The 25126-nt window shown below is 43.0% G+C and overlaps 1 protein-coding gene across 1 annotated transcript in view; it reads right to left on the bottom strand.

Moving 5' to 3' along the window:
• The window catches only part of PPA1 (inorganic pyrophosphatase 1), a 109422-nt gene that overhangs the window by 9677 nt on the left and 74619 nt on the right, over positions 1-25126 (bottom strand). Inside the window, exons 5-10 of the mRNA XM_075348929.1 lie at positions 22529-22615; positions 22074-22200; positions 17099-17226; positions 16795-16880; positions 4921-4990; positions 204-243 (exon numbers count right to left, since the gene is read on the bottom strand). Coding sequence (XP_075205044.1) covers positions 204-243; positions 4921-4990; positions 16795-16880; positions 17099-17226; positions 22074-22200; positions 22529-22615 — 538 coding nt within the window. The remainder of the gene's footprint in view (positions 1-203; positions 244-4920; positions 4991-16794; positions 16881-17098; positions 17227-22073; positions 22201-22528; positions 22616-25126) is intronic.

Genomic DNA, 25126 nt, shown 5'->3' with positions numbered 1-25126 from the left:
ATGGCATTTTCATGGTGACTGGTTTCCCTTAATGGCAGCACAAACACCAACATATTGGGGCATTTCAACGGTTTTTAAAGATCAGAAACATATCTAAGAGGAAGAGATACATTTTAATAGAAACTAGAAAAAAAATATTAGACTAAAAAAACTACAGCATGGCCATATACCGCTCCAAATAAACTAAAGCTCAATTTGCTTACCATCTACTGGGATGGGGCCAGCAGGTCCACATGGAGGGGTCTGGGGAGAAAAAAAAAACCAAAAAAAAACAAATTTAATTAAGATTTTTTGATTGGAAATATTTCAGCTTTCAAATTTAATTGAACATGTAAGGTGATGGTCCCCAACCTTTCCTACTTTACCACATTCAGCTCTGAGAGGGTTGTGAGTCACATGCAGAGCCCCCCCACCGAGTAGTGACATCCAGACCCTGCTTCTCCCACCCTCAGTAGTGATGGAGGCCCTATTGCCGGTAAAACAGCCAAAACTTCCCCATAGAAGTTGATCTCCCGTTTCCCCAATTTGGTATTCTTGGATCAGGCACACCCAACCACACTATTGCATTCATCTTCAAGTAATCTTCTAAGGCCTAAGCCACACGGCAAGAAAAATGTTACTAGTGGAGTGCGATAAAACTTCGCATTTCAATCGGACCTATTCTAGCCTGTGTGTCAGCACACATGAGCGATTATTTTCTTAGCCCTAATCGGACCGAGAAAACAATCGCAGCATGCTGCGACTAATGAGAGACTATTTCTCTCGCACCCATTCAAGTGTATGGGGCGAGAGAAAAATCGTACTGCACTCGCGGGTACACCGGTGCACCACGAGTGCAGTGCGAGAATCGCAATAGCCGACTATGGAGGAGAAAGGCAGATAAATCCCTCACTCCCCTCCTCAGTGCCGGCCCACCCCCCACAGTTGAGGTCCGCTTGCACAGTCGGACCTCAGTCACAGGGACACTCACATGACACTCGGCTCTTGCTGTGCTGCCAGCGTGATCTGAGTGTCATGCGAGAATCGCACTAGTGCCCAGTGTGGCCCCGGCCTAACTGTCAAAATCATCCCCTCTTCAGCTTACCATACTTAATTTATCCTTTTAGGTTTGTCCCACAAAAAACAAACAAAAAAAAATAAAAAATACATTTTTAAATTACTAGATGTTCGAATATTAAGCTCCAGAAATGCCTATGTTTTTTTTTAAATTATTATTTTCTTAGTTCCTGTGCCAAGATTCTTATAAATTGGCCCCTGGTATGTACTGTGTAATGGCAGACTGATCATACCACAGCTCCTGGGCAGGGGAGGACGAGAAAAAAAAACCCCAAAAAGTATACAGAAAGCACAGGATGGGGTCACAAACTATTCTCTTTTTTTTTTTTTTTTTTTTTTTTCAATGACAAAACATTTTTTAAAAACAGGCAGGAAAATCAACTTTAAAAATGAACTGTGTGGGAAAATCCCTTTAAATATCAGATTTAGAGGGGCTAGCAGTCAAATATTATAGCTTTGAAGCTTTTTTTTTTGTGCCATCGGCAGTGTATTTCCAGATCTGAAGCCATCCAGTATCAGGATGTAAGGACACCAGCTCTACCTTACATCAGTGGGAATATGCAGAAAAACACAAGACGCAGAGCTCAGTAAGGCCAGTTTCACATATCCGGCATTTCGCTGGATGCCAGATCCGGCACGCATGCAGTACAGTACATTCATTTAGAGTGGAAGCGCGACACCATGCGGTTGTGTGCTTCATGCAAAACTGCATTTGTCAACATGGTGTTGCGCTTCCACTGTAAAGGAATGTACTGTACTGCATGCGTGCCGGATCCGGCGAAATGCTGGATGTGTGAAACGGGCCTAAACAAATCTAAAAAAGGGATGAGCGTAGGCCGCAAACATGTGGGCCAAAGTGGCATCCATATTGAAAGTGAGTACATGCTGCAGTGTTGGTGGACCAGCCCGGCTTGGGGAAACCGCTCTACCATTCTGTACTCTTACTGGCTTGCTTGAATATAAACTGATACCTAAAAACCAATACTAGTCAAAATTACACAGCATTCACTTTAAATGCACTTTGACCGGTCTGTGTCTAAATAAGCAAAAATTAATTGCTTGCATTGCAGGAAGAAAGTATGATTAGTCTTCGCTGTCATCATCCTACAAGCTGAGCTAATGGGGCAGAATTACCTACTTGCACGTTGGCAGATCGAAAAACATGTAGGAGTCATATCTAGCAGCCTGTGTGCATCTGTCTTAGAAGCTGTGTGATACCCATTAGTACAGACAGAAGACTTCTATTCCCCACAGTGTGCAGCGATACAGATGAGCCATACTTTTCATCACCTTGAAATTATTAAGCGCTTTATGGCTGTGTGCAGCGCACCCATTCATTATATCAGCTCCAATCGGAAGAGATTAGGCATTTATTTATAAGTACTGTTGTTAAAGAGGCTCCATCAATGCCATGCTACAAAAGGCTGCAATTCTGCATGCCTGGGAGGCTACTCCATCAATGTCAAAGCCCGCATACTCTATCATTTGCTACATAAGTGCTACAATTAAATCAGCCATCTATTGTGTTCTAGCTTTGCAACGTGTTGACGTACATGCCACTCATAAGTGACACAAGCAGCTTGATTTCTGTCCAGTTTTTGTTTTACAGCCATTCCAATAAGGCAGCCATCTGACTCAATGCTGGTGGGCACTGGTGTAAAATCTATAGGAGAGCTCCAACTATCTGCCATCTTTACCAGGAACCAAACCACGGTCAGCATGAACTAGAGCCTGGATGCACAATTGTAGCAACGTATATTCATCTCTGAAACACTCTGGCATTTCAGAGAAAATATAGTTAGAAGATCCAGCTAGACTAGTCTCTTGGCATTAGACAATCCTGTCAATCATCAGCAGCAGTGCAGGGAGAAGCCCGCAAGAGCGGTGCAGGGAGAGGCCCGCAGGGAGAGGCCCATAGGAGCTGTGCAGAGAGAAGCCCACAGGGAGAGGCCGGTGAGAGTGGTGCAGGGAGAGGCCCGTAGGGGGCGGGTGCAGGGAGAGGCCCGCAGGGGGCGGGTGCAGGGAGAGGCCCGCAGGGGGCGGGTGCAGGGAGAGGCCCGCAGGGGGCGGGTGCAGGGAGAGGCCCGCAGGGGGCGGGTGCAGGGAGAGGCCCGCAGGGGGCGGGTGCAGGGAGAGGCCCGCAGAAAGAGGCCAGCAGGGGCGGTGCAGGGAGAGGCCCGCAGGGAGAGGCCCATAGGAGCTGTGCAGAGAGAAGCCCACAGGGAGAGGCCCGCAGGGGGCGGCGCAGGGAGAGGCCCGCAGGGGGCGGCGCAGGGAGAGGCCCGCAGGGGGCGGCGCAGGGAGAGGCCCGCAGGGGGCGGCGCAGGGAGAGGCCCGCAGGGGGCGGCGCAGGGAGAGGCCCGCAGGGGGCGGCGCAGGGAGAGGCCCGCAGGGGGCGGCGCAGGGAGAGGCCCGCAGGGGAGGTACTAGACTAGTCTGGTGTCTGGCTACGGTTCCTGGCCAGATCTTCTAATTATAATTGTCTCTGAAATGCTGGAGAGAATTTCTTTTTTCCTGCCTGCAATCGGGCATCTAGGCTCTGATTCATGCTGATAGTGGTTTGGGACCATGAATTAGGAGACTTTTCCCCCTTTTAAAAAGAACCCATGTTGGTTTTAGTGAAGACTTCTATTTCCTGTAAAAGGGACTCGACAATGTGCCATTCCTGTTATTCACGCTGGAAATCGATCAATAAATTGACAACTGATTGCTACCATCCCAAAACACTGATGTGTCCTAATACACAGCACTACCAGTGTTAAACCAGAGTTGAACATGTAACAGCTTACTGACAGGAGAAATGGTAATATTAAAGTGTTCATTTATAGATTTTTGGAGGAATAATGGAGCAACACAATGCAGTTCTTAAAGACGCTCCAGCAATGTTACTTAGACTTCAATTATTGATTAAAGTGTGGAATAACCGACAGTGAATACAAATGTCCAATTCCTCATATTGTCCGCCAGGCCCTTTGTTTAACCACCTAGATGCTGCGTTCGCTATTGATCACAGAATTTCTGGGGTTAGCCAAGTGGTAGTGCATCAGGGTATAGAGTAAGAGCACAGTCATAAGGGGTCTTCAACGGCATTAAGCATTGGTAGAGTGCTGAAGGAGCCAAGTGTGAGTGGTGGCCAATGGGTAACAGCTTATAGGTGGGACGTAGATCATTGATTCATGGTAGCAAGAGCTGAAAGCAAATGCTCACTTTGTGGGAAAGAAAGCTTGCAGATGCACAGAACTGGGATAACTAGCTGCATACTGTATAGCAGCCACACCACCACATCAGAATGACGCCAATAAAGAGCCCTGTCTGCCCAACTTTCTGCTGTGTAGACGTCCAAAAGATGGAAATGAATGCAGTCAAATATTTTGTTATGTGACCAAGTATGTGCACACACCCAGCGCTTGCAGAGATACAAGCAGCAGCATCCCCTGTATTTGTACAAGTGCTGGACATATACAGCGTCTGCACAGAACTAGTGACAGCCAAGGGTGCGGTTACATTGTATAATTACATGAATGCTGCCATGTTAATCAATCAGACGGGTGCAGAGATTTCTGCATTGATTGTGTACACAGTGGGTAGATCACAGGCCTTTTTTGGCACAGTGGAGGTGAACTATGTAGGGAAGAAAGCTTTTCAAAGCATAATGGTCGGTTGAATGTTGACCATAAAATGGGAAATCCCTTTAGACTTTGACCACAAGGGTTTATAAAAACCAAAACTACAATAACCATTAAAACCTCATCATTTTCCAAATTTCTGAAACCTACGGATGCAGTTCAGACTATATATCCAGATGACCACAGAGATCAGTATGTAGCAACATATACGGAGACCGGTTTAGGGCCATCAACTCACCGCTTCTACGATGGCCTGAGCTTCGACTGGCTTACAAATGAAGGGGCTTTCATATACCGTGGTGTTCGTGCTGAAAAGAGAACCATATTCAAGTTACATTACTATCTCTACACAATCTACAAATACTGTAACACCATGGAGTGTATGAAGCACAACCTTCTTTACTACAAAGACCAAATCTTGATGTCAGACAGGAACTGTCACACATTTTAATGGGTTTGTTTGGATTCTGATTTTGTGGCCATAGGGTTGCAGACGTTATAAAATAACAAATCTCAGCTGTTACTCATTCTCCTAAGTCCTGCGCGGCTTCTGCTGCTCCAGTCTCCACCGATAGACTGCAATGCTGACATCACATCGAGGCAGCGCTGGACCTAGGAGGGAGAGTCGCACCACTGATTGTTCTCTAGATCTGCAACCCTATGGAAACATTTGAAATGCGACAACCCTTTTAAACACAGTTGCTTCGAAACATAGCTTATATTTTTAGTATTTATCTCTAATACCCTAACAAGAAGTTGATTTTTCTATAAGCACATCCTAGAGAATATACAGACAGGTTTTCTCTTCTAAACGCACATACAAATTACAAGTATCCCAATATTTACATGGCACAATAAGATCTTATACACTAAATTACAGTTCATGTGCAGATCATTGCTATAACACAACACTTATATGTTTGTATAGTATTCCTGCCCAAAGTTACAGTACAAAGATTAAAGGGATTGTCCAGTGAAAACCGGATAGTTGATAACTTATTTGGGTTGCAACCACTCAGACTCTCACCAAATCGGAGGATCAGGGGACACTTATCCCCATTAAAATGGAGCTGCAGTCCTTTTGTCCATTCATTTCAGATGGGTCTGCCGACCACTGCAATTGTCATTTTTCAGCAGCCCCATAGAGAATGAATGGTCATCTCGCTCTCAGGGATACAAATTCACCCAACTGCTGGACCAATCAGCCAAATCGGTACAAGTTAACACTCAAGCCATGAATAGGCGATAACTTGTTTTCACTGAATAATCCTGAATTTCACTGAATTTTAGTTTAGGGCATTTTTTTTTTTTTTTTAAAACAGTATCTTTCAACTGATGGTTCTTTCTATTTTACGAAAGTCATAGAATCTGAATTTGTGAATTAGAGTTGGAATGGACCTCCAGGGACATAGTGTCCAACCCCCTGCTCAATGCAGGATTCACTAAACCATCCCAGACAGATGTCCGTCCAGCCTCTGAAGACTACTATTGAAGGAGAACTCCTCATACTTCATGGCAGCCTGTTCCACTCATTGATCACCCTTGCTGTAAAAAAACTTTCTAAATATCTAATCTGTATCGTCTCTCTTTCACTTTCATTCCATCGCTTCTCGGGTTTCCAGGATGATTCTTCTGTACGGACATCCCTTCAGATTATTGTAGATTGCTATTAAGTCTCGTCTTAGCCTTCTTGTTTGCAAGCGAAACATTGGCATATGCTTTAACCATTCCTTGTAGGACATAATGCGCAGACTGCAAATTATCCTGGTAGCTCTTCTCTGAAAAACTTGAGCAAGTTAAATTTTTATTTATTTATTTTTTTTTTTTAAATGCGGTGCCCAGAAGCGGACATAGTATTCCAGATTAGGTCTGGCCAAAGAAAATTCCTCAATCCTTGGCTTGGGGGTCTTGGTCCCCTAAAAAGCCTCCCTCGCATCTGGTAGCTTTGGAGGTTCTGTCCACTATTGGCACCAGGGATGTCACTATTTTAAAAATTTGGTTTGAGGTGTAAAATCAGGTCATAGGTTAAAAGGTGAAGAATCACAACAATTTATCACAGATAAGTGTTTAATCGCTGATCCGTACAAGTCACAAGAATGGGATTTCTGCTATACTCTCTCCTCCAGCCATGGATGGTGTGGAGACACGGGGCTCAGTGGGTGCTCTTGGCCACTAAAACCCGCCGCCTTTAGGAAGACAGCGTGGCTCAGGGCTCATCCCAACTGAACGCCAGCCTCCTTAACCGTGGGCGTAACACTACTCAGACAACAGAGGGTGAGGGAACCACAATAATTAGACTTTATTGGATCCCCAAACAATTAACGGCACATAACACATAACCAGCAAAACACAAATGTAACAGGTAAGAGTCTCACCCTTCCGCTGGCTCACCAGGGATTTAGAATGTCCATGCCTCAGAGGTTCCAGGGCTATTTACTCCAATCCAGCAGCACCCCGCTTTTGGCGGGCACCCACCGAGAAAGGAATAATGCCAGATTTAGGAAGCTGGCTGAGGTCTGCAAAGTCTGTAACAGGTGACTGAACTGTCCCAACCTGAGTGTCCTCCTTAGGTAGTCCTGGTATGATGATACAATCCTGGCAGCCGGAGTCGAAATCCCTAGGCTGTGGATATGGTCTCCAACCGGAACCGGAGTCCCTAGATTGAAGCCATAAGATATCCTGATCCTCTAGTCAGCTCCTAAGAGCTTAGACTGGATCCATCAGCATCCATCAACAACCTCCTGGTGGCTTAAAGAAATCCCTTTTATTGCCACAGCCTTCCACTTTGATACACTGCGTCCTCATCGATTGGTTGGACAAGATAGCCTCTCCCATTGGATGAATCTCAAGCTGCATGGACAATGTTCATTTAAATGATGTGCATAGAAAGACTGAAGATATCTACATGAAGTCTGCAAGTCACAGACTCGACAATGGCTACTAAGGTAATCACATTAGCAATACACAACTACATTACAATGATTGCGCCGAAGGGTCTGGTCCCAAACAATAGTTTAGCAAACATGAGTTAACACAAAAGAACAATACGTCTGGCTGAATGTTTAGAAACTTTAACCCATGAGAGTCCATGTCGTCACAGATGGCACCACACTTTTGCATGCATGGTAATTCACGAGATCCTTGCTTCTGTGATCAGAGGGGTCAGAGTAGTGAGAGTCACAGTAATCAGACAGTTATCACCTATCCACTGAATAGGTGACAAGTTGTAAGTCTGGAAGCTTCCACATTTACAACTTGATTGAAAGCCATCAGTAGATCATTGGGGCATATGTAGTAGAGAACTCTTCCCTTTCATTATTCAGTTTACATCTACACTATCAATCACATTTGAAACTAGAGGTGTACAAAAAAAAAAGTTTGGAATACCAGTTTTAGGATATCCAGAGGATTTGTTGGGCATACCCAGATAAGAGGTTGGGTGTTCCGTCTATTTTACGTGATGGCCAACAAGACGTATGTGAACAGAAGGCTCAGTGGAATAAATTCAATGGCTCCACATAGGAAAAGTGAGCCAACACGTGAGTCCCGTCCAACAGGCACAACCAAGAATGCTTATGTTCCACCATTAGTAATATATGCCATTCAGCAGGAAATTTTAAGTTGTAACATTAAGAGTAGTTTTAATGTGAATATACATAGTGATCAGTATTCAGAATAACCATGTGCAATCTACCTTAACCCTAAAATGCATACCTGGGGCCTCGCAGGCCTGTTAGGTTACTTGTTTTCTATGGTTGGTTGCGCGTTCTAGGGTTAAAGTAAAACATGGAGCACACAGAGAATCATTGTTTCCTCATGTACATTATACTTGTATAGTATGTGCCATTATAGCAGATTACTGCCAGCACTAGGACCATCCAGAAAATGAATGCCCACACCAGTGACCAGCCTTGTCACAGCTTGTATTGTATGAAAACTGTGCCTTAGAGGTTTCCTCAAAGTCTTTATAACAAAGCTCAGGTGGCCAATTATATCACATTTCAGGTTGGTATTACGCTCCCTCTACAATCTCCTTTTATGTATGCGCTATGTATTGGCTTCTAGGGGAATAACCTACACAACAAGGCACATTCCTAGCACTTTTGTCATTTAATATGCTCCTTCAAGGACAATCTTCATTTTAATGATAATATAGGGCACTTATGCCATCAGAGATTCATTCCTGGGGTAGTTCCTGAAGCCAAAATAAATTAACTTTTAAAGGCCATTTCAGCAATTAGGACATAAAACAAACAATTAAATATGGTCTTCTGAATACCATATTTTACAAGGAAATTGACAGACACGTTTATGGCGGTCATTAATGGACAATTTACCGAAATACAGTCCAGAATAGACAAGTCAAATACCTAAATACAACTGGGAGGCAGAATAATTGGACCATTACCTTTCGTGAACCCTGATGCCAAGTTGAAACTAGGCTTTTTGTCAAGTGGGGCAAAGATTTTTTTTTTTCACTAAAATAACCTTGGCTTGGTTAAGCATGTCCTACTCTTGATAGGTTAGAAGGTGTACAGTAATGTAGGTATTGAAACACATACCATATGCACAACTGTTCATATAAATTCTTTTGACTGGACTCCAATCTGAAGAACACCAAAATATCTGTATCTTATTGGATTGCTCCTTTATCTCCTGACTTTCTGGTTGCCAGAAGAAGGGCAGTGCGCTCTTGAAGTTTGACGGATCAGAGCAGTGGCATGGGCGCACTGCTGATCCAAACTGTTTCTTCTCCCAAGCGGAAAGCACAGGCAGCTTTACCTCTGCATCATGGGAGAAGTGCAGAGGCATGGAGGCCGGACGTATTTAGCGATCCAGCTAGCTTCAGAGCAGTGTGAACAGGCTCTAAAGTACAGACACTGTGCACGCCTTGCTAGGTAACCAGTTGCTCAGATTATGGGGTAGTCCGTAATGAGAAAAATGATGGCACTTTTTTTTGGTACTTTTTGATGGCACTCACAATTTTGCAATATTTGTAGCACCAATACCAAAAAGTCATTGGGGGGGGCGAGGAGATAATGATCATCTCCTCTTTCCACCTCCCCCAGTAGTCACTACCTCTTCTCCCCCTCGGCAGTCATTTCTGGGGGGGGGGGGGGATATAATCATCATCTCCTCTCCTCCTTCTCCACAGCAGTCATCTCCTCTCCTCCTTCTCCACAGCCGTCATCATCTCCTCTTCCCCTCCACCGAGCAGTAATTTATCTCCTATTTCTTCCTCCCCAGTCCCCCCTCACCAAAAGTTTTATAACATATCCTGAGCGCTGGTTAACCAGATTTTGACTGGCAACAGCAGCGCTCTATAAATTTGTTGATGTGTGGACTTACTGCAGCAGCGACACTGTAATGCCGCCCGGCGCATGCCTAAAATGATGATCTTCCTGCTCCACTCGAGGGTTAGAGAGAGGAGTGTTACGTAGTGTGTGATATGTAAGCACGCCTCACTCAGGACCCTGATTTAAAAAGGTACAGAGAACAAATTACCGGCAGCCGCATCCCGATCTATAAAACAAGCCATGGTAGCCGGTGATTTAACTGGAACTGCATGTGCGGCCACCAGGCTGGTCATTTCTGAACAATTTAGCCACACATGCAGTTCTAGTTATATCACTGGTGGCCGTGGCTTGTCTTCTAGATCGGGATGCAGCTGCCTACCCCTGCCGCGTGTCAGCAAAAATGGCTCGGCATGTCACCTCTGACACAAGTGTCATAGGTTAGCTATCATTGCTCTAAGGCAGGCAAACATTGAATATAGAAATTTGAACAAGCATTACTGCTAAGGAAATACATTTAAAAAAATCGAGACACTTAGCGCATAAAAATGGGAGGTTTCCTGTGAGCCCAGCCGCCAGCATCATGGTGTATCTCTTATGCTGGGTCCCTACCCATTTCTAAATGTATTTCCCTAGTAATAATTAAATTTCCAATTCCTATATGCAATGTTTGCATTTCTTAGCGTCTCAGAGTGCAGCTGTATATTTGTTACAGGGTAGCAAGTAACTTACTGTAAGCAATGAGGTGTCAAAGGAAAAAAATAATCCCTTTGCTGTTGAGAACTGAGGATTTTTAATGGGTGTTAGTATTGCAAAGTTGGTCATTTATACAAGCACTTTGCCATTTTAGTCATTTAACAAGTTGAGGCAACCTCTAAGATGTTTGGGGGCAGATCCCCACATAAAAGAATGGCAATGTAGTGTTTTATGCAGACCAGTCTGATGTTTTAGAGGCTGAGTGATTCACAAGGGGTTAATAAGAATGCAGAGAGGCTTCTAACAGTAGATGGCACTGTTCACTTTAGATGGAGGGTCGCATCAAGACTTTACAGCAAAATCCTCCTGTCCGCGCTTGGACGTAAACATCAAACACTTGGGTAGTCGAAGGAGCTGCTCAGGAGACGCATGTAATATTGGAAATGTGTGTTTGTGGATTTTTGTACTCAAATTGTTCAGTTTTGTGTAAGTCGATTACAGCCACAACCCAGGACAGTGACAGAACATTAATCAGGGTCGTACAATCGGCGCAGGCATAAGCCGCAGAAAGGATTGTATTGAAGAGCCGAATGATTTTTTTAAAGTGGCACTCAGTCTCTCAAGATGCCAAAAAGTCATTTGTAAGAGTTCTTAACCCTGTAAGGACACAGCAGTTTTCTTCCTGAATGACATTTTACTTGATTTATTCTGATCATTGAAGAACTATAACTTGTTTTTCCATTTAGTGCCTGTTTTTCCACTAGAAGAGTTTTTTGTTATGATACTTTAATAGATGGATGCAGGTACTACTATGCACAGAATGGGTACCCGCTCTTCTGTTCAGACTAATGCCACACCTGCAATAACAGGAGCGGTGGCGCGGCACACTTAACTGCGGAGCTCCCATAACTGGAAATAGAAGGAGCCAGGCATGCCCGGCACAGCATCAGTAGGAACGGGCAACTGTGGGACCTCCATTCTGGAGATAGGGGTGCTCCATAGGAGGGACCCACATTTGGTAGAAACGTATAGCATATTTTGTGGATATGACATACATGTTCGTCATGACCCAACCCCTTTGTAAGATTTAATTTAACTCTTAACATTTGTATGGTACCACTTGGAAAAAGGAACATGCAGTAGAGGCCGCAACTTCAATAAAACGTTGTTGAAACAATCTTATGTTTTTTTTTAATCCTATTCCACCCATCAGTATGTATCAATGGGAGTATATGAGAAAACAAAAGAAAAAAAACAAACAAAAACACCTGAATGCAGCACTTCTTGCACTCGCCTGAGCAAAGCTCTGGCAAATCTGAAGTCACCTTTTCCTTGTGTTTCTTTCAGGGCATTTTTGCCACGGAAAAAAGGCAGCATTTTACCCTACTAGCAATGTGGATGAGCTTTCTGAAATTTCATGCACATTCTGAACTTTTTACTTGCAGATTTGAATCGAAGTGATTTTTCATATCTGCAGCATGTCAATTACATGAGCTTGAAGAAAAGAAAAAAAAAATGCAAGCAAAAAGGTGAGGCAAAAAACACATGCATATTACTCTGTGGTCTTCCTGCACACTTTTTCGCAGTATAAAAATCTGCTGCAAATATAAACATGTGTGCACATACCCTTGAACTAAAACATGCGGAGATTGTGTTTATTTATACAAAGTAGTAGGAAATAGGAGATTGTCACAGAAATGGTCGGGATCTTTGCAGATAACTGTATCCATGAAAGAGGTTGGCCCCTACTTTATACATCTTGCCCATCTGCCATGATCAATAAGTTAACTGTATTGAGCAGCGCTATGCCTATAGTGCAGTGTCAATTACGTGACCTCCAGCTTCCAGGCTCTAGAAGTTAACATGACGTCAATCGGCAACTCACCATGACTGACTGCTGTGGCCGGTGTTTCACTGCCCATGCTACAGCGCTAGACTGGAGCGCGCAGTACTGGGGTCACAGGCAGCAGGAGCCGATGCTGGAGAGAACATGTGTGCCTGCTGTTTCAGGAAATGAATATTCACTGCTCCCCAGGCCACAATACCACCCACCTCACTGCACTTAAGCCAGAGCCGAGAAGTGGGCAGGATTATGGACAAGGTGAGCAGTTAATATTAATTTCCTTAAATCAACCGCACACGTGATTACCCAGCTACCAGCTTACTACACCTGCTGGGCGCTCATGTTTGCCCGCTGTTTAAGGAAATTAATCTTCACTGCTCCTCAAGCCCTTAATCCCAGGTATGGGGAGCAGCAAATATGCTGGCAGCTTACATCGTTATAAGTGGGCGCACATGGCAGTGCTTGCACTCTCAAGATGCTGGAGGTTGAAGATAGAGGAAGGAGGGGTTTGGGAGTTTTGAGTGAGTGTGATAGGTGCTGCCTTATAGGCAAATGCAATGCATGATGGAAATTATATAGTGATAGAACACAGGAAGTTAGGAGAGAGGACTTTGTTTGTATCCAGCAATGAGGATGTGGTGTTAGACCATAATAAAAAGGTAATATTGTTAACATAAGATGACTGTTTTCAGACGCACAAAATATATGAGCAGGGAAAAAAAAAAAATCAGTTATGGTACAATGGTACTGAGAGAAACACTTTAAAGAGGAGATGAAATTACAAATATTGGTTTTCTAAAAGAGGTTTAGGGTACATTCACACGATCAGTGTTACTCATGCCCTGTATACAGCGTATTTTTGCGGAGTCCAAAACGCAGCTTTTTACAGTTCCAGTAAAGTGGATGGGATTAATGGAAACCTCATGCCCACTGTTTTAGGCTGTGTAAACTGACCTGAGGTGCATTTTTCCAAGCCATAGCATGTCAATTTGTTCTGCGGGAATGCTCAGTTTTCTGTGCAGATTTTCCCCATAAACTTACTTTAGATGCAAAAAAATACACGTTAAAAGACAGATGCGCTTTTGGTGAATTTACTTGGCAAAAACACCGAAAATGCTGATCCTGATGGTGGGACCGTAGCCTCACAGTTTTTTGTCCTTCCAACAACAGCGATAGCAGGTCCCCATCCTCCAAATGACCAGATAATGGCTGGACCACTTATTAGGATAGATGTGATGCAAATGGCATATTTTTTTTTTTGTAGAAGTTAGGGAATTCCTTGAAACAGAAAAGCATTTCTCGCCAATTTAAACCCTCATCTGTCTTGGTTTACTTTCCTGCAGTTCACCCACATGACCGCTGCAGTCAATCAGTAATCTCCACAGTGATGCATGAAGATACAGCACAAGAGTGCTATAGCTAGTAATTGGCTGCAGTAGTCATGTGAGTAAACAATGATCAGCTGCAGCGGTTCAACCAGGGGGTGGGGAGCAGGAAATAATATTTTTTGTCCCCTTTATTCTAAAAATATACAGTGCCTTGCGAAAGTATTCGGCCCACTTGAATTTTTCAACCTTTTCCCACAAAGATAAACAAACATTTTAATGTTATGGTGAAGAATCAACAACAAGTGGGATACAATTGTGACGTTGAATGAAATGTATTGCTTATTTTAAACTCTTGTAAAAAATAATAAACTGAAAATGTGGTTGTGCAATATTATTCGTTCCCTTTCCTTTCAGTGCAGCAAACTCACTCAAGAAGTTCATTGAGGATCTCTGAATGATCCAATGTTGTCCTAAAAGACTGATGATGATAAATATAAGCTACCTGTGTGTAATCTAGTCTCCGTATAAATGCAGCTGCTCTTTGATAGTCTCAATGTTCTGTTTAAAGCGCAGATAGCATCATGAAGACCAAGGAACACAACAGGCAGGTCCGTGATACTGTTGTGGAGAAGTTGAAAGCCGGATTTGGTTACAAAATATTTCCACAACTTTACACATCCCAAGGAGCACTGTGCAAGCGATCATATTGAAATGGAAGGAGTATCATACCATTGCAAATCTACCAAGACCCGGCCGTCCATCCAAACTTTCATCTCAAACAAGGAGAAGACTGATCAGAGATGCAGCCAAGAGGCCCATGATCACTCTGGATGAACTGCAGAGATCTACAGCTGAGGTGGGAGAGTCTGTCCATAAGACAACAATCAGTCGTACACTGCACAAATCTGGCCTTTATGGAAGAGTGGCAAGAAGAAAGCCATTTCTCAATGATATCCATAAAAAGTGTTGTTTAACGTTTGCCACAAGCCACCTGGGAGACACACCAAACATGTGGAAGAAGGTGCTCTGGTCAGATGAAACCAAAATTGAACTTTTTGGGCACAATGCCAAACTATCTATTTGGCGTAAAAGCAACACAGCTCATCACCCTGAACACACCATCCCCACTGTCAAACATGGTGGTGGCAGCATCATGATTTGGGCCTGCTTTTCTTCAGCAGGGACAGGGAAGATGGTTAAAATTCATGAGAAGATGGATGGAGCCAAGTACAGGACTATTATTGAAGAAAACCTGTTGGAGTCTGCAAAAGAGCCGAGACTGGGACAGAGATTTATCTTCCAACAAGACAATGATCCAAAACAAAGCAAAATCTTCAATGGAATGGTTCACAAATAAACGTATCCAGGTGTCAAAGTCAAAGTCCTGACCTGAATCCAAATCGAGAATCTGTGGAAAGAGCTGAAAACTGCTGTTCACAAACGCTCTCCATCCAACCTCACTCAGCTCCAACTGTTTACAAAGGAAGAATGGGCAAGAATTTCAGTCTCTCGATGTGCAAAACTGATAGATACATACCCCCAAGCGACTTGCAGCTGTAATCGCAATAAAAAGGTGGCACTACAAAGAATTAACTTAAAGGGGATGAATAATATTGCACGCCCCAATTTTCAGTTTATTATCTATATATATAATTGCCTTATTCTGTCTGTCTGTCTGTCTTGCTCCAAAATTGTGTACTTACGGTGACACAAAGCTGATTGGCCGCTGGGCTCGCCATGGCCCCGCCCCCCCGCACGGATTGGCCGCCACTCAGACTCAGACGCACACTCAACGCCACAGACACACAACACCCAACACACAAACACCGCGGCACACACAAATATACGCACATACCGCACAACACACATTGCACAAAATATACCTCCCCCAAAACACACACACACCCACACAACGAAACAGACACACAGCGCTCCACAAATAACGACACACAACGCAACACACAAACAACACCGCTCTCACCCCCCGCTACACCCAGACAACACCCAGACCATGTACAGCCCCTACACAAACACTTGGTAACTACACAACATACATACATACATACATACATATATATAACAAAAATCATACATTAACTACACAATACGTAAATTCTAGAATACCCGATGCGTAGAATCGGGCCACCTTCTTAGTTTTTAATAAAAGTTTAAAATAAGCAATAAATTTTGTTTAACTTCAACAATTGTGTCCCACTTGTTAATTCTTCACCATAAAATTTACATTTCAGGCTTCAAACATGAAGATGCAAAATGTGGGAAAAGGTTGAAAAATTCAAGGGGACCGAATACTTTCGCAAGGCACTGTATATCATGGCTCCCTTTAAAATTCCTTTTAACAATAATACTAGGGACTGAATACTTTGTTTAGCATAAGCAGAATGGATTAATGCTCAACAAGGTGAGAATCCAGAAAAACTATCATCTCATTTCTAACAGCCATCTCACAGCACATTCCCTCTGGGTGATATGTAATTGTACTAATTAAATCCCTGTATCTAATCTATGCACTTTTCCTACATAGTTACAATAGGACTGAATCACTGAATACAGCAGCTTGTGATGTGAACTCCTTGAGCGGAGTAAACTGTACACAAATTGGTAATGTAGTCCAGACTGTGGGTGGAAGAAAGGAGATTCCAGTAGCTAAAATCGGAAAGGGTTCTTTACAGTTAGAGCAGTCAGACTGTGGAATGCCCTACCACAAGAGGTAGTAATGGCAGACACTATAACAGCTTTTAAAAAAGGGCTGGATGATTTCCTCAGTACACATAAAATTGTGGATTATAGATTAATTTGTACCAAAAATGTATAATTGGTGGAGGAAGGTTGAACTTGATGGACCTAGATTTTTTTTTTTAAACCTGTATCTATGTAGACTTAACCTCGGTTTACACTCCCGTAATTGTGTATTTCAGTAAAGTACAACTTACCAGTTAATTTCTCCGCCATCCGTGTTTTTGGTCACTAGCGCCTTCCAGTGAGCATGGGTACATTTGATCACTTCTATAGCAAAATCCTACATTAGAAAAGGTGGAAAGAACAGTACATAGAAAAATTAAAAATAGAGCACACAGCGTGATTTCCTCGCAGTATGTGACATTCTTCTAATCATAACAGCTAGGACTTCAGCAGTCACGATATTAGTACACGTTACGTTCTGACCTTTGTCCCGGAATACCATTTTTTAAATGCACAATTAGTGAAATTTAATATTAAAATGACATATATACATACCTTATTCTTAAAGTCAGCATCAAAGGCAAATTGATTCTCTGGCTTTCCGTCAGGAACCTTGTACCTTCTAAACCAGTCGACGGTAGATTCCAGATAATTGGGTTTCTGTCTCCTGACATCTTCAATATCTGAAAGCAAAACATAATCCAATTAGTGGCACTGATTCTGTAATGTATGTAGAGGTGTTTGCCGCTGCTGCGAGTGATGATGACTTTCCTGACACCGAGTAGAAAGCGAGCGACTAGGAAACTCATCAGACCTATGAAATATGGCTATAATGTACACCAGACTAATGTGGAAGAAGCTCCAGCACAAAAAAAAACACAAAAGTTTAAAATGCTCAGAAACCCGAAGGCCTCTCATCATGTGCTATAGATGTAGAGCCTAATTTAGACTCAGTCTCTGCCTGTTATGTTTTTACTACCCCTTTGGACAGACAATTCAGATTAATAAAAACTCTACTGAAAACTGTCCTGACTAACATTACAAATTACTACCTTACTGCCAAACCTAAGTCACTTCTGTATACTCTTCCTTCTAGACCTGTCCTCTGTCTTGGACACTGTCGACCACTCCCTGTTATTACAGATCCCCTCTTCCCTTGGTGTCAGAGACCTTGCCCTCTCCGGGATCTTTTCATAACTTTCCAACCGCACTTTTAGTGTCTCCCACTCAATATCTGTTGGTGTCCCTCAAGGCTCTGTCCTGGGACCCTTTCTCTTCTCCAGCTATACATTTTGGCCTGGTAAAACTCAAAAGTCCCATGGCTTTCAGTACCACCTAAATGCTTATGACATGGAGTTCTACATCTCTGGCCCAGATGTCACATCTCTACTGTCCAGAATCTCGGAGTGTCTATCAGCCATATCCTCCTTCTCTCGCTTCCTAAACTGAACTAATCATCTTTCCTCCATCTCACCTATGTTCCCTACCTGATCTATCCATTACAATAAATAACATCACGCTCTCACCAGTACTCGAAGTCCGCTGCCTCGGAATGACCATCGACTGCCTTGTTCTTCATACCACACATCAAATCCCTCGCCACCTCCTGCCGTGTTCAACTAAAAAGTATTTCCAAATTTGTCCTTTCCTCAATTCTCAATCAATAAAAAGGATAGTGCATAATCTCCCGCCTTGATTATTGCAACATCCTCCTCTGTGGCCTCCCTGCTATCACTCTTGTACCTTTCCAGTCCATCCTTAACTCTGCTGCCTGGCTGATTCACCTCTCTCTCCTCACTACCACCCCACTTCTCTCTGCAAATCCCTCCGTTGGCTGCCAATGCTCAACCGCATCCAATTCAAACTACTAACACTGACCTACAAAGATGTCCATAATCTGTCTCCTCCATATATCTCATAACTAATCTTCTGCTACACTCAAACATGTAATCTCCTCCAAAGATCTCCTTCTCTCCTCCTCACTCATTCGCTCAAAATCCAACCGCCGTTAAGACTTCTCCCGAGCATCCCCTGTCTGCCTCAACACATCAGATTATCTGCTACACTTGGAAGCTTCAAACGAAATGTGAGAGCTCATCTGTTCGGAAATGCCTATAGTCTCCAATGACCCCACCTCTTCACCACCGCCAAAGCTGCCCCCTCACCACCGCCCCACCTACTATTTCCTTCCCATTATCCTTTAGAATGTAAGCCTGTAAGGGCAGGGTCCTCTTCCCCCTGTACCAGTCTGTCTATTGTAACTTGCATATGTGTTTTTTACGTAACCTCTTATGTACAGCACCATGGAATCAATGGTGCTCTATAAAGATTATTAATAATAATATTATTATTAATAAATTATGTTAATATTAATTAGATATATAAAATGTATAAAACTGAAGCATTGCGGGGCAGCAGCCCATATTGTTTGTCAATTATTTTTTCGGTTCTGAATTGTTATTCACTTAAAATAAGCAGAACAGGATAAAGGACTGGAGATAAATGTTGCCAAATATTAACGCGGAGATGTCATCTCCATCCTAAATGAAAGAGACCTAATCTCCAAAGCAATAATTGCTCATCCCCAGCTGTCTTTTGTAGTGGAGCCAATCATAGTTTCATTTAGTTCAAACCACTATTATAGAAAGGAATTGGATATCTTTCGCCAGAAATCCTCTGAATGTAACACCAAACAATATATTTCTCTCAGCACATGGGAAATCAGATAACCCAAAATAGACGAGAGACAGTTTTATGAGAAACCCTCCTGAGCCCTGAAGCCGACGAAGAGGGAATACATAATTTGGCGGAAAACAATGATGATTGTGATATGCAGAATCTATCAGAAAATACATTTACTTTATTGGATTCAACTTTTTTTTTTTTTAACATATATTTCTTTCTATCAATGTATTTGTTTTCCCTACGGAGGCTGGCCATTTATTGCAAAATCTCTGCAAAGTTCTATCCAGTAATGCCAAGTAAACAAATTTAATCCACTTTTTTTGGATTAAGGCACACTTTTTAGCAAGAAAAAAAAAATCTTGCTAAAAAGAAGTGTGCCTTTTGTAGTCCATAAGCATCTTCCTATGATCAAGCAGAATGCAGGCACATTCATTCCGGATCACCAAGAAAACTGTTCTATCCTCTCCAGCCCGACACCGATCAGCTGGAAAGACAATTATGGTGACCTGAATGCTTGCTGCACATCCTGAGTAGCTGAAGGCCTTTTCAGGTCATATGATCTGTCACATACTTGGAAGAAACTTCGAAATGTGGTAATGTACAGAGTGTGTGTGTGGCTATGTTGATAATGATGTACTAAAGACCAGGGGGCACTCACTGCAGGTGGAAGAAAGGAGATTCCGGCAGCTAAATAGGAAAGGGTTCTTTACAGTTAGAGCAGTCCGACTGGAATGTCCTACCACAAGATGTAGTAAAGGCAGACACTATAGAAGCTTTGAAAAAAGGGCTGGATGATTTCCTCAGCACACACAAACATTGTGGGCTGTAGATTATTTTGTGACAAAAATGTATAATTGATGGAGGAAGGTTGAACTTTATAGACCTTGTGCAAGCTCTCCCACTTAAAGATGAGAGAGGCCTGTAATTTACATCATAGCTTGTCTGATTTGCCAAGATTTTATTTTCAAATTATGGTGGAGAATAAGTATTTAGTCACCTAAAAACATGCATGATTTCTGGCTCTCACAGATCTGTAACTTCTTCTTTAAGAGGCTCCTCTGTCGTCTACTCATTACCTGTAGTAACGGCACCTGTTTGAACTTCTTATCAGTATAAAATACACCTGTGTGTAATATAGGTGTGCTCGTGTGTAATATATGTATGCAGGCTTGGACTGGCCCACCAGAGAACTGGAGAATCCTCTGGTAGGCCCCTTTGCAGTAGAACTTCATTTACCACCCAACATTATTAGTAGTATAATACACTTGTTTCACCACGTATAGACAAATGAAACATCTTATTCATTTTACAAACTACCCAGAAAATTATTTTGAGTCAGAGATTAATTTGTGAATGTAATATTTGCATAAAGTTGATCAGAGGGCTCCTAGAGTCAGTGTCACTGGTGGGCCTCTGGTGCCACTCAGAGTGTGAGTGTGAGAGAGACCGTGTGAGAGAGACCGTGTGAGAGACCGTGTGAGAGAGACCGTGTGAGAGAGACCGTGTGAGAGAGACCGTGTGAGAGAGACCGTGTGAGAGAGACCGTGTGAGAGAGACCGTGTGAGAGAGACCGTGTGAGAGAGACCGTGTGAGAGAGACAGTGTGAGAGAGACCGTGTGAGAGTGTATATATACACAGTATGTGTGTATACACTGTATATGCAGCAGTGTTGCATATTCTGTATGCACATTGCACAGCATGTAGATAATCTGCAGGGAATAAATAACGATGGGCAGAACAGGGAGGTAATAGACCCAAGTGCATTAAAATGAATGGTATTGACCACTTTACTTTTTCCCACTGCCAGCAAAATTTTAATTAGTGTGAAATGTTTTTGTTTTTTTTCTGCTGTCAAACTGCTGTAAAACTTAGGGCGACGTTACACAAGACGATTTATCGTGCGATCGCATGAGCGATCGCACCCGCCCCCGTCGTTTGTGCCCGTGTCACACAAAGTCGCTAAACCCCGTCACGCGTACTTACCTCCCTAATGACGTCGCTGTGGGCGGCGAACATCCTCTTCCTGAAGGGGGAGGGACGTTCAGCGTCACAGCGACGTCACACAGCGACCGCCCAATAGAAGCGGAGGACGGAGATGAGCAGGACGCAACATCCCGCCCACCTCCTTCCTTCCTCATTGCCGGCGGGACGCAGGTAAGTTGTTGTTTGTCGTTCCCGGGGTGTCACACGGAGCGATTTGTGCTGCCACGGGAACGATGAACAACCGGCACGCAGAAGGAGGAACGACATTATGGAAATGAACGACGTGTCAACAAGCCACGATAAGGTGAGTATTTTTGCTCGTTAACAGTCGTTCGGAGGTGTCACACAGTACGACATCTCTAACGATGCCGGATGTGTGTCACGAATTCCGTGATATATTGTACTGTGTAACGCCGCCTTTAAAGGTCTAAAAATATGTTGTTGTGTACTCCTAAAACATTTATTCAGGGTAGCAAATAAAGATCTGATCTCCCTGATAATGAGAAAAAGCAAAAATTTATAACAAAAAAAAAAAAGTGAAACGAAAAACATGTCATCGAATTTATTAAGAATAATAAACAGCAGCACCCCCTTCTGAGAAGAAATACTATTTACCTCCAAAACCCAATTATACATTTTGTGATCCTTATAGACTGCCATATATAAAATGTCAAGAACTTGGAGAGGTGAATTGATTTTTTTTTTCCTCTCCATATACTATAAGAACAAAATGTAGTCATTTCCAGCTTCATTTTCCCATTGACCACATCCATTCTGAGATGATACAGATGGACACTTTCTCATCTTTCCTAGATCGTGCCAGGTTATGATTTATCATCACTTTGTGCCCTGTATTACCCACCATTATAAAGTGCAGCCTCAGGGTCTTCAACATTGATAACTATTAATTTCCAGTCTGTTTCTCCTTCATCGATCAATGCCAAGGTTCCAAGAATTTTAACCTTAATGACCTCTCCTCTTTCACAAACCTGAGAAAAAAAAAACAAAAAAACAAAAAAAAAACAAGGGTGATAATGTAAAGATTCGGAAGCATCCAATATGTCATTGAAAAGAAGAAACTATTTCCATACGACCCCTGGTTTAAATTTTCTGTATTTGCTCCTGCTGCCGGGCTGTACCCCACTAATCGTGCAGATTTTCAGAGCATCACAATGATCAGACCTACACAAAAAAGTTCATGGTCCTCTAGTGAAGTAAACTAGTCATAATTGGCTTCTCCAACACAAGCGTTCAGTCAGCAACATTTATCTCCTATACTTGACATTTACAATACAGACGTAAATTACTTTCTATTACCTTAGTCCCAATGTCGCATACGTCAATAGGGTCATTATCCCCACCAAATCCAGTGTTCACGTCAATGTGAGACGGATTTTCCCAGGTCTAAAAAAAGAGATCATCTAGTTAATTTTTTTCCCCATTATCCACTTTAGGGTTAAATACAGCAATTATTGTTTTCAACAAGAAATTATATTTGAGTTACAAAAAAAAAAAAAAAAAAAAAATTTTCTACTTTAATTTGTACATACGTAAATAAATGTATAAGGCAAGAGGAATTCTCGGTAACGTACTTCACTAATTTAATCAGTTGGTGCATGAGTATAACAGCTTGGTTTTTTTAACAGGTTTTTTTAGTGTTATTTGCTTAACTATGGAGTAAAATTCAGATTTACTATTCCTCCCGATCACCCCCAACAAATAAAAAAAATAAAAAAATCTACAAACTATTTTAAGGGCTTTGGCTAAGAAAAGGAAACCATTAGTCACAATATTTTGCTCAGGTTATATAGTTTTCGAAGATTTCACTTTTTTGCAGCATAACAGTACTCGATACCGGGAGTCAGACAAAAGACTATTCGGCTAGCTATTGTACAGGTACACTTTTGTAATCTATCCTGTAAAAGGCTGTTCTTTTTCCAGAATCAAGGTCCAGTATTGTCCCCGGAATCAGGGACAAAATCCTATCTGAATGGATTGTTAGCAGCTAGTGATGAGCGAATACTACCATGCCTGGGTGCCCGATGGCAGTTGGATGCTCGGACGGGCTCACTTCATGTACAGAGTATAATAGGAGTCAATGGCTGACTAGAGCATTTTCCTAGTAGATCTGGAAAAATGCTAGAGTACTCAGTACACTAGTCAAACCCATCTGAGCATCCAGCTGCTTGTTACAAGTACCGAGCATGGTAGTGCTCATTCATCACTAGTAAATATCAAAAATCTCCAGTAGGCCATAAAAACATAAAATACATCTATTATGGACACAAGACCGGAAGTGTAGTTGTTACAAACAAAAAAAATAAAGAACACCAGTCACCAACCCATACAGCCTGTTTTTCTTAAATACTTGTAATCTGCATAAAATCAACAATTCTGGAACATCTTTTATTAGAACACTGGTATTCCTCTACTCCAAGGACCACATGATTTTTTTTTTATTTTAATTATTGTACTGTATGATATAGCAGTAATGCAGTGTCAAAATTACTATATTTCATGTCTACATATTTTAGTTTTTCAGAGTGCTGCTGCACCCGTTCACACTTTTGAAATCCTGACGACTGCACTAGATAAAGAATACCTTTTACTAATTAAAAAGGTATTGAGAAAAATGTAAAATATTTAAGCCTGCTTTACATGTTACGATTCTGCATACGATATCGTATGCGATCGTACCCGCCCCCATCGTATGTGCGGCACGTTCAATTTTGTTGAATGTGCCGCACAAACGATTAACTCCCATCACACGTACTTACCCGTCCATACGACCTCGATGTGGGCGGCGAACGTCCACTTCCTGGAGTGGGAGGGACGTTCGGCGTCACAGACATCACGCGGCAGCTGGCCAATAGAAGCGGAGGGGTGGAGATGAGCTGGACGTAAACATCCCGCCCACCTCCTTCCTTCCGCATTGTCGGCCGGGAGCCGCAGCTAACATCTGTTCATCGTTCCCGGGATGTCACACACTGCGATGTGTGCTACCCCGGGTACGATGAACAATCTGACGTTCAATTTATGAGGAATGAACGACGTGCGTGCGATGAACGTTTTACCGTTCAATCGCAATCGCACGTAGCTGTCACACACTGCAATGTACCTTACGATGCCGGATGTGCGTCACTTACGACGTGACCCCGCCGACACATCGTAAGATATATTGTAGTGTGTAAAGCGGGCTTTGGGGCGGCTTTGCACACTACGACATCGCAGGTGCGATGTCGGTGGGGTCAAATCGAAAGTGACGCACATCCGGCGTCACTTGCGATGTCGTAGTGTGTAAATCCTAGATGATACGATGAACGAGCGCAAAAGCGTCGTTATCGTATCATCGGTGCAGGCTCCGACATTTCCATAATGCCGGTGCCGCGACAGGTACGATGTTGTTCCTCGTTCCTGCGGCAGCACACATCGCTGTGTATGAAGCCGCAGGAACGAGGAACATCTCCTACCTGCCTCCACCGGCAATGCGGAAGGAAGGAGGTGGGCGGGATGTTTACATCCTGCTCATCTCCGCCCCTCCGGCGCCATTAGCCGCCTGCCGTCGCTGTGACGCCGCACGACCCGCCCCCTTAGGAAGGAGGCGGGTCGCCGGCCAGAGCGACGGTCGCAGGGCAGGTGAGTGCATGTGAAGCTGGCATAGCGATAATGTTCGCTACGCCAGCTATCACAAGATATTGTACCTGCGACAGGGGCGGGGACTATCGCGTGCGACATCGCAGCATCGGCTTGCGATGTCGCAACGTGCAAAGCCCGCCTTAGACTCTGCCCAATTTTTGATTTGTCAAAAAGCAGTGTTTTACAGGTTTAGCAAAGTAGATGGGATTTATAGAAATCTCCTGTGCTTGGTTTTTTTTTTTTTTACTCTTCGTAAATGGTCCTGCGGTGCGTGTTGCA

This window comes from Anomaloglossus baeobatrachus, chromosome 5 (assembly GCF_048569485.1).
Source record: "Anomaloglossus baeobatrachus isolate aAnoBae1 chromosome 5, aAnoBae1.hap1, whole genome shotgun sequence".
NCBI classification, from domain to species: Eukaryota; Metazoa; Chordata; class Amphibia; order Anura; family Aromobatidae; genus Anomaloglossus; species Anomaloglossus baeobatrachus.
This window is presented reverse-complemented; position numbering and strand designations above follow the sequence as displayed.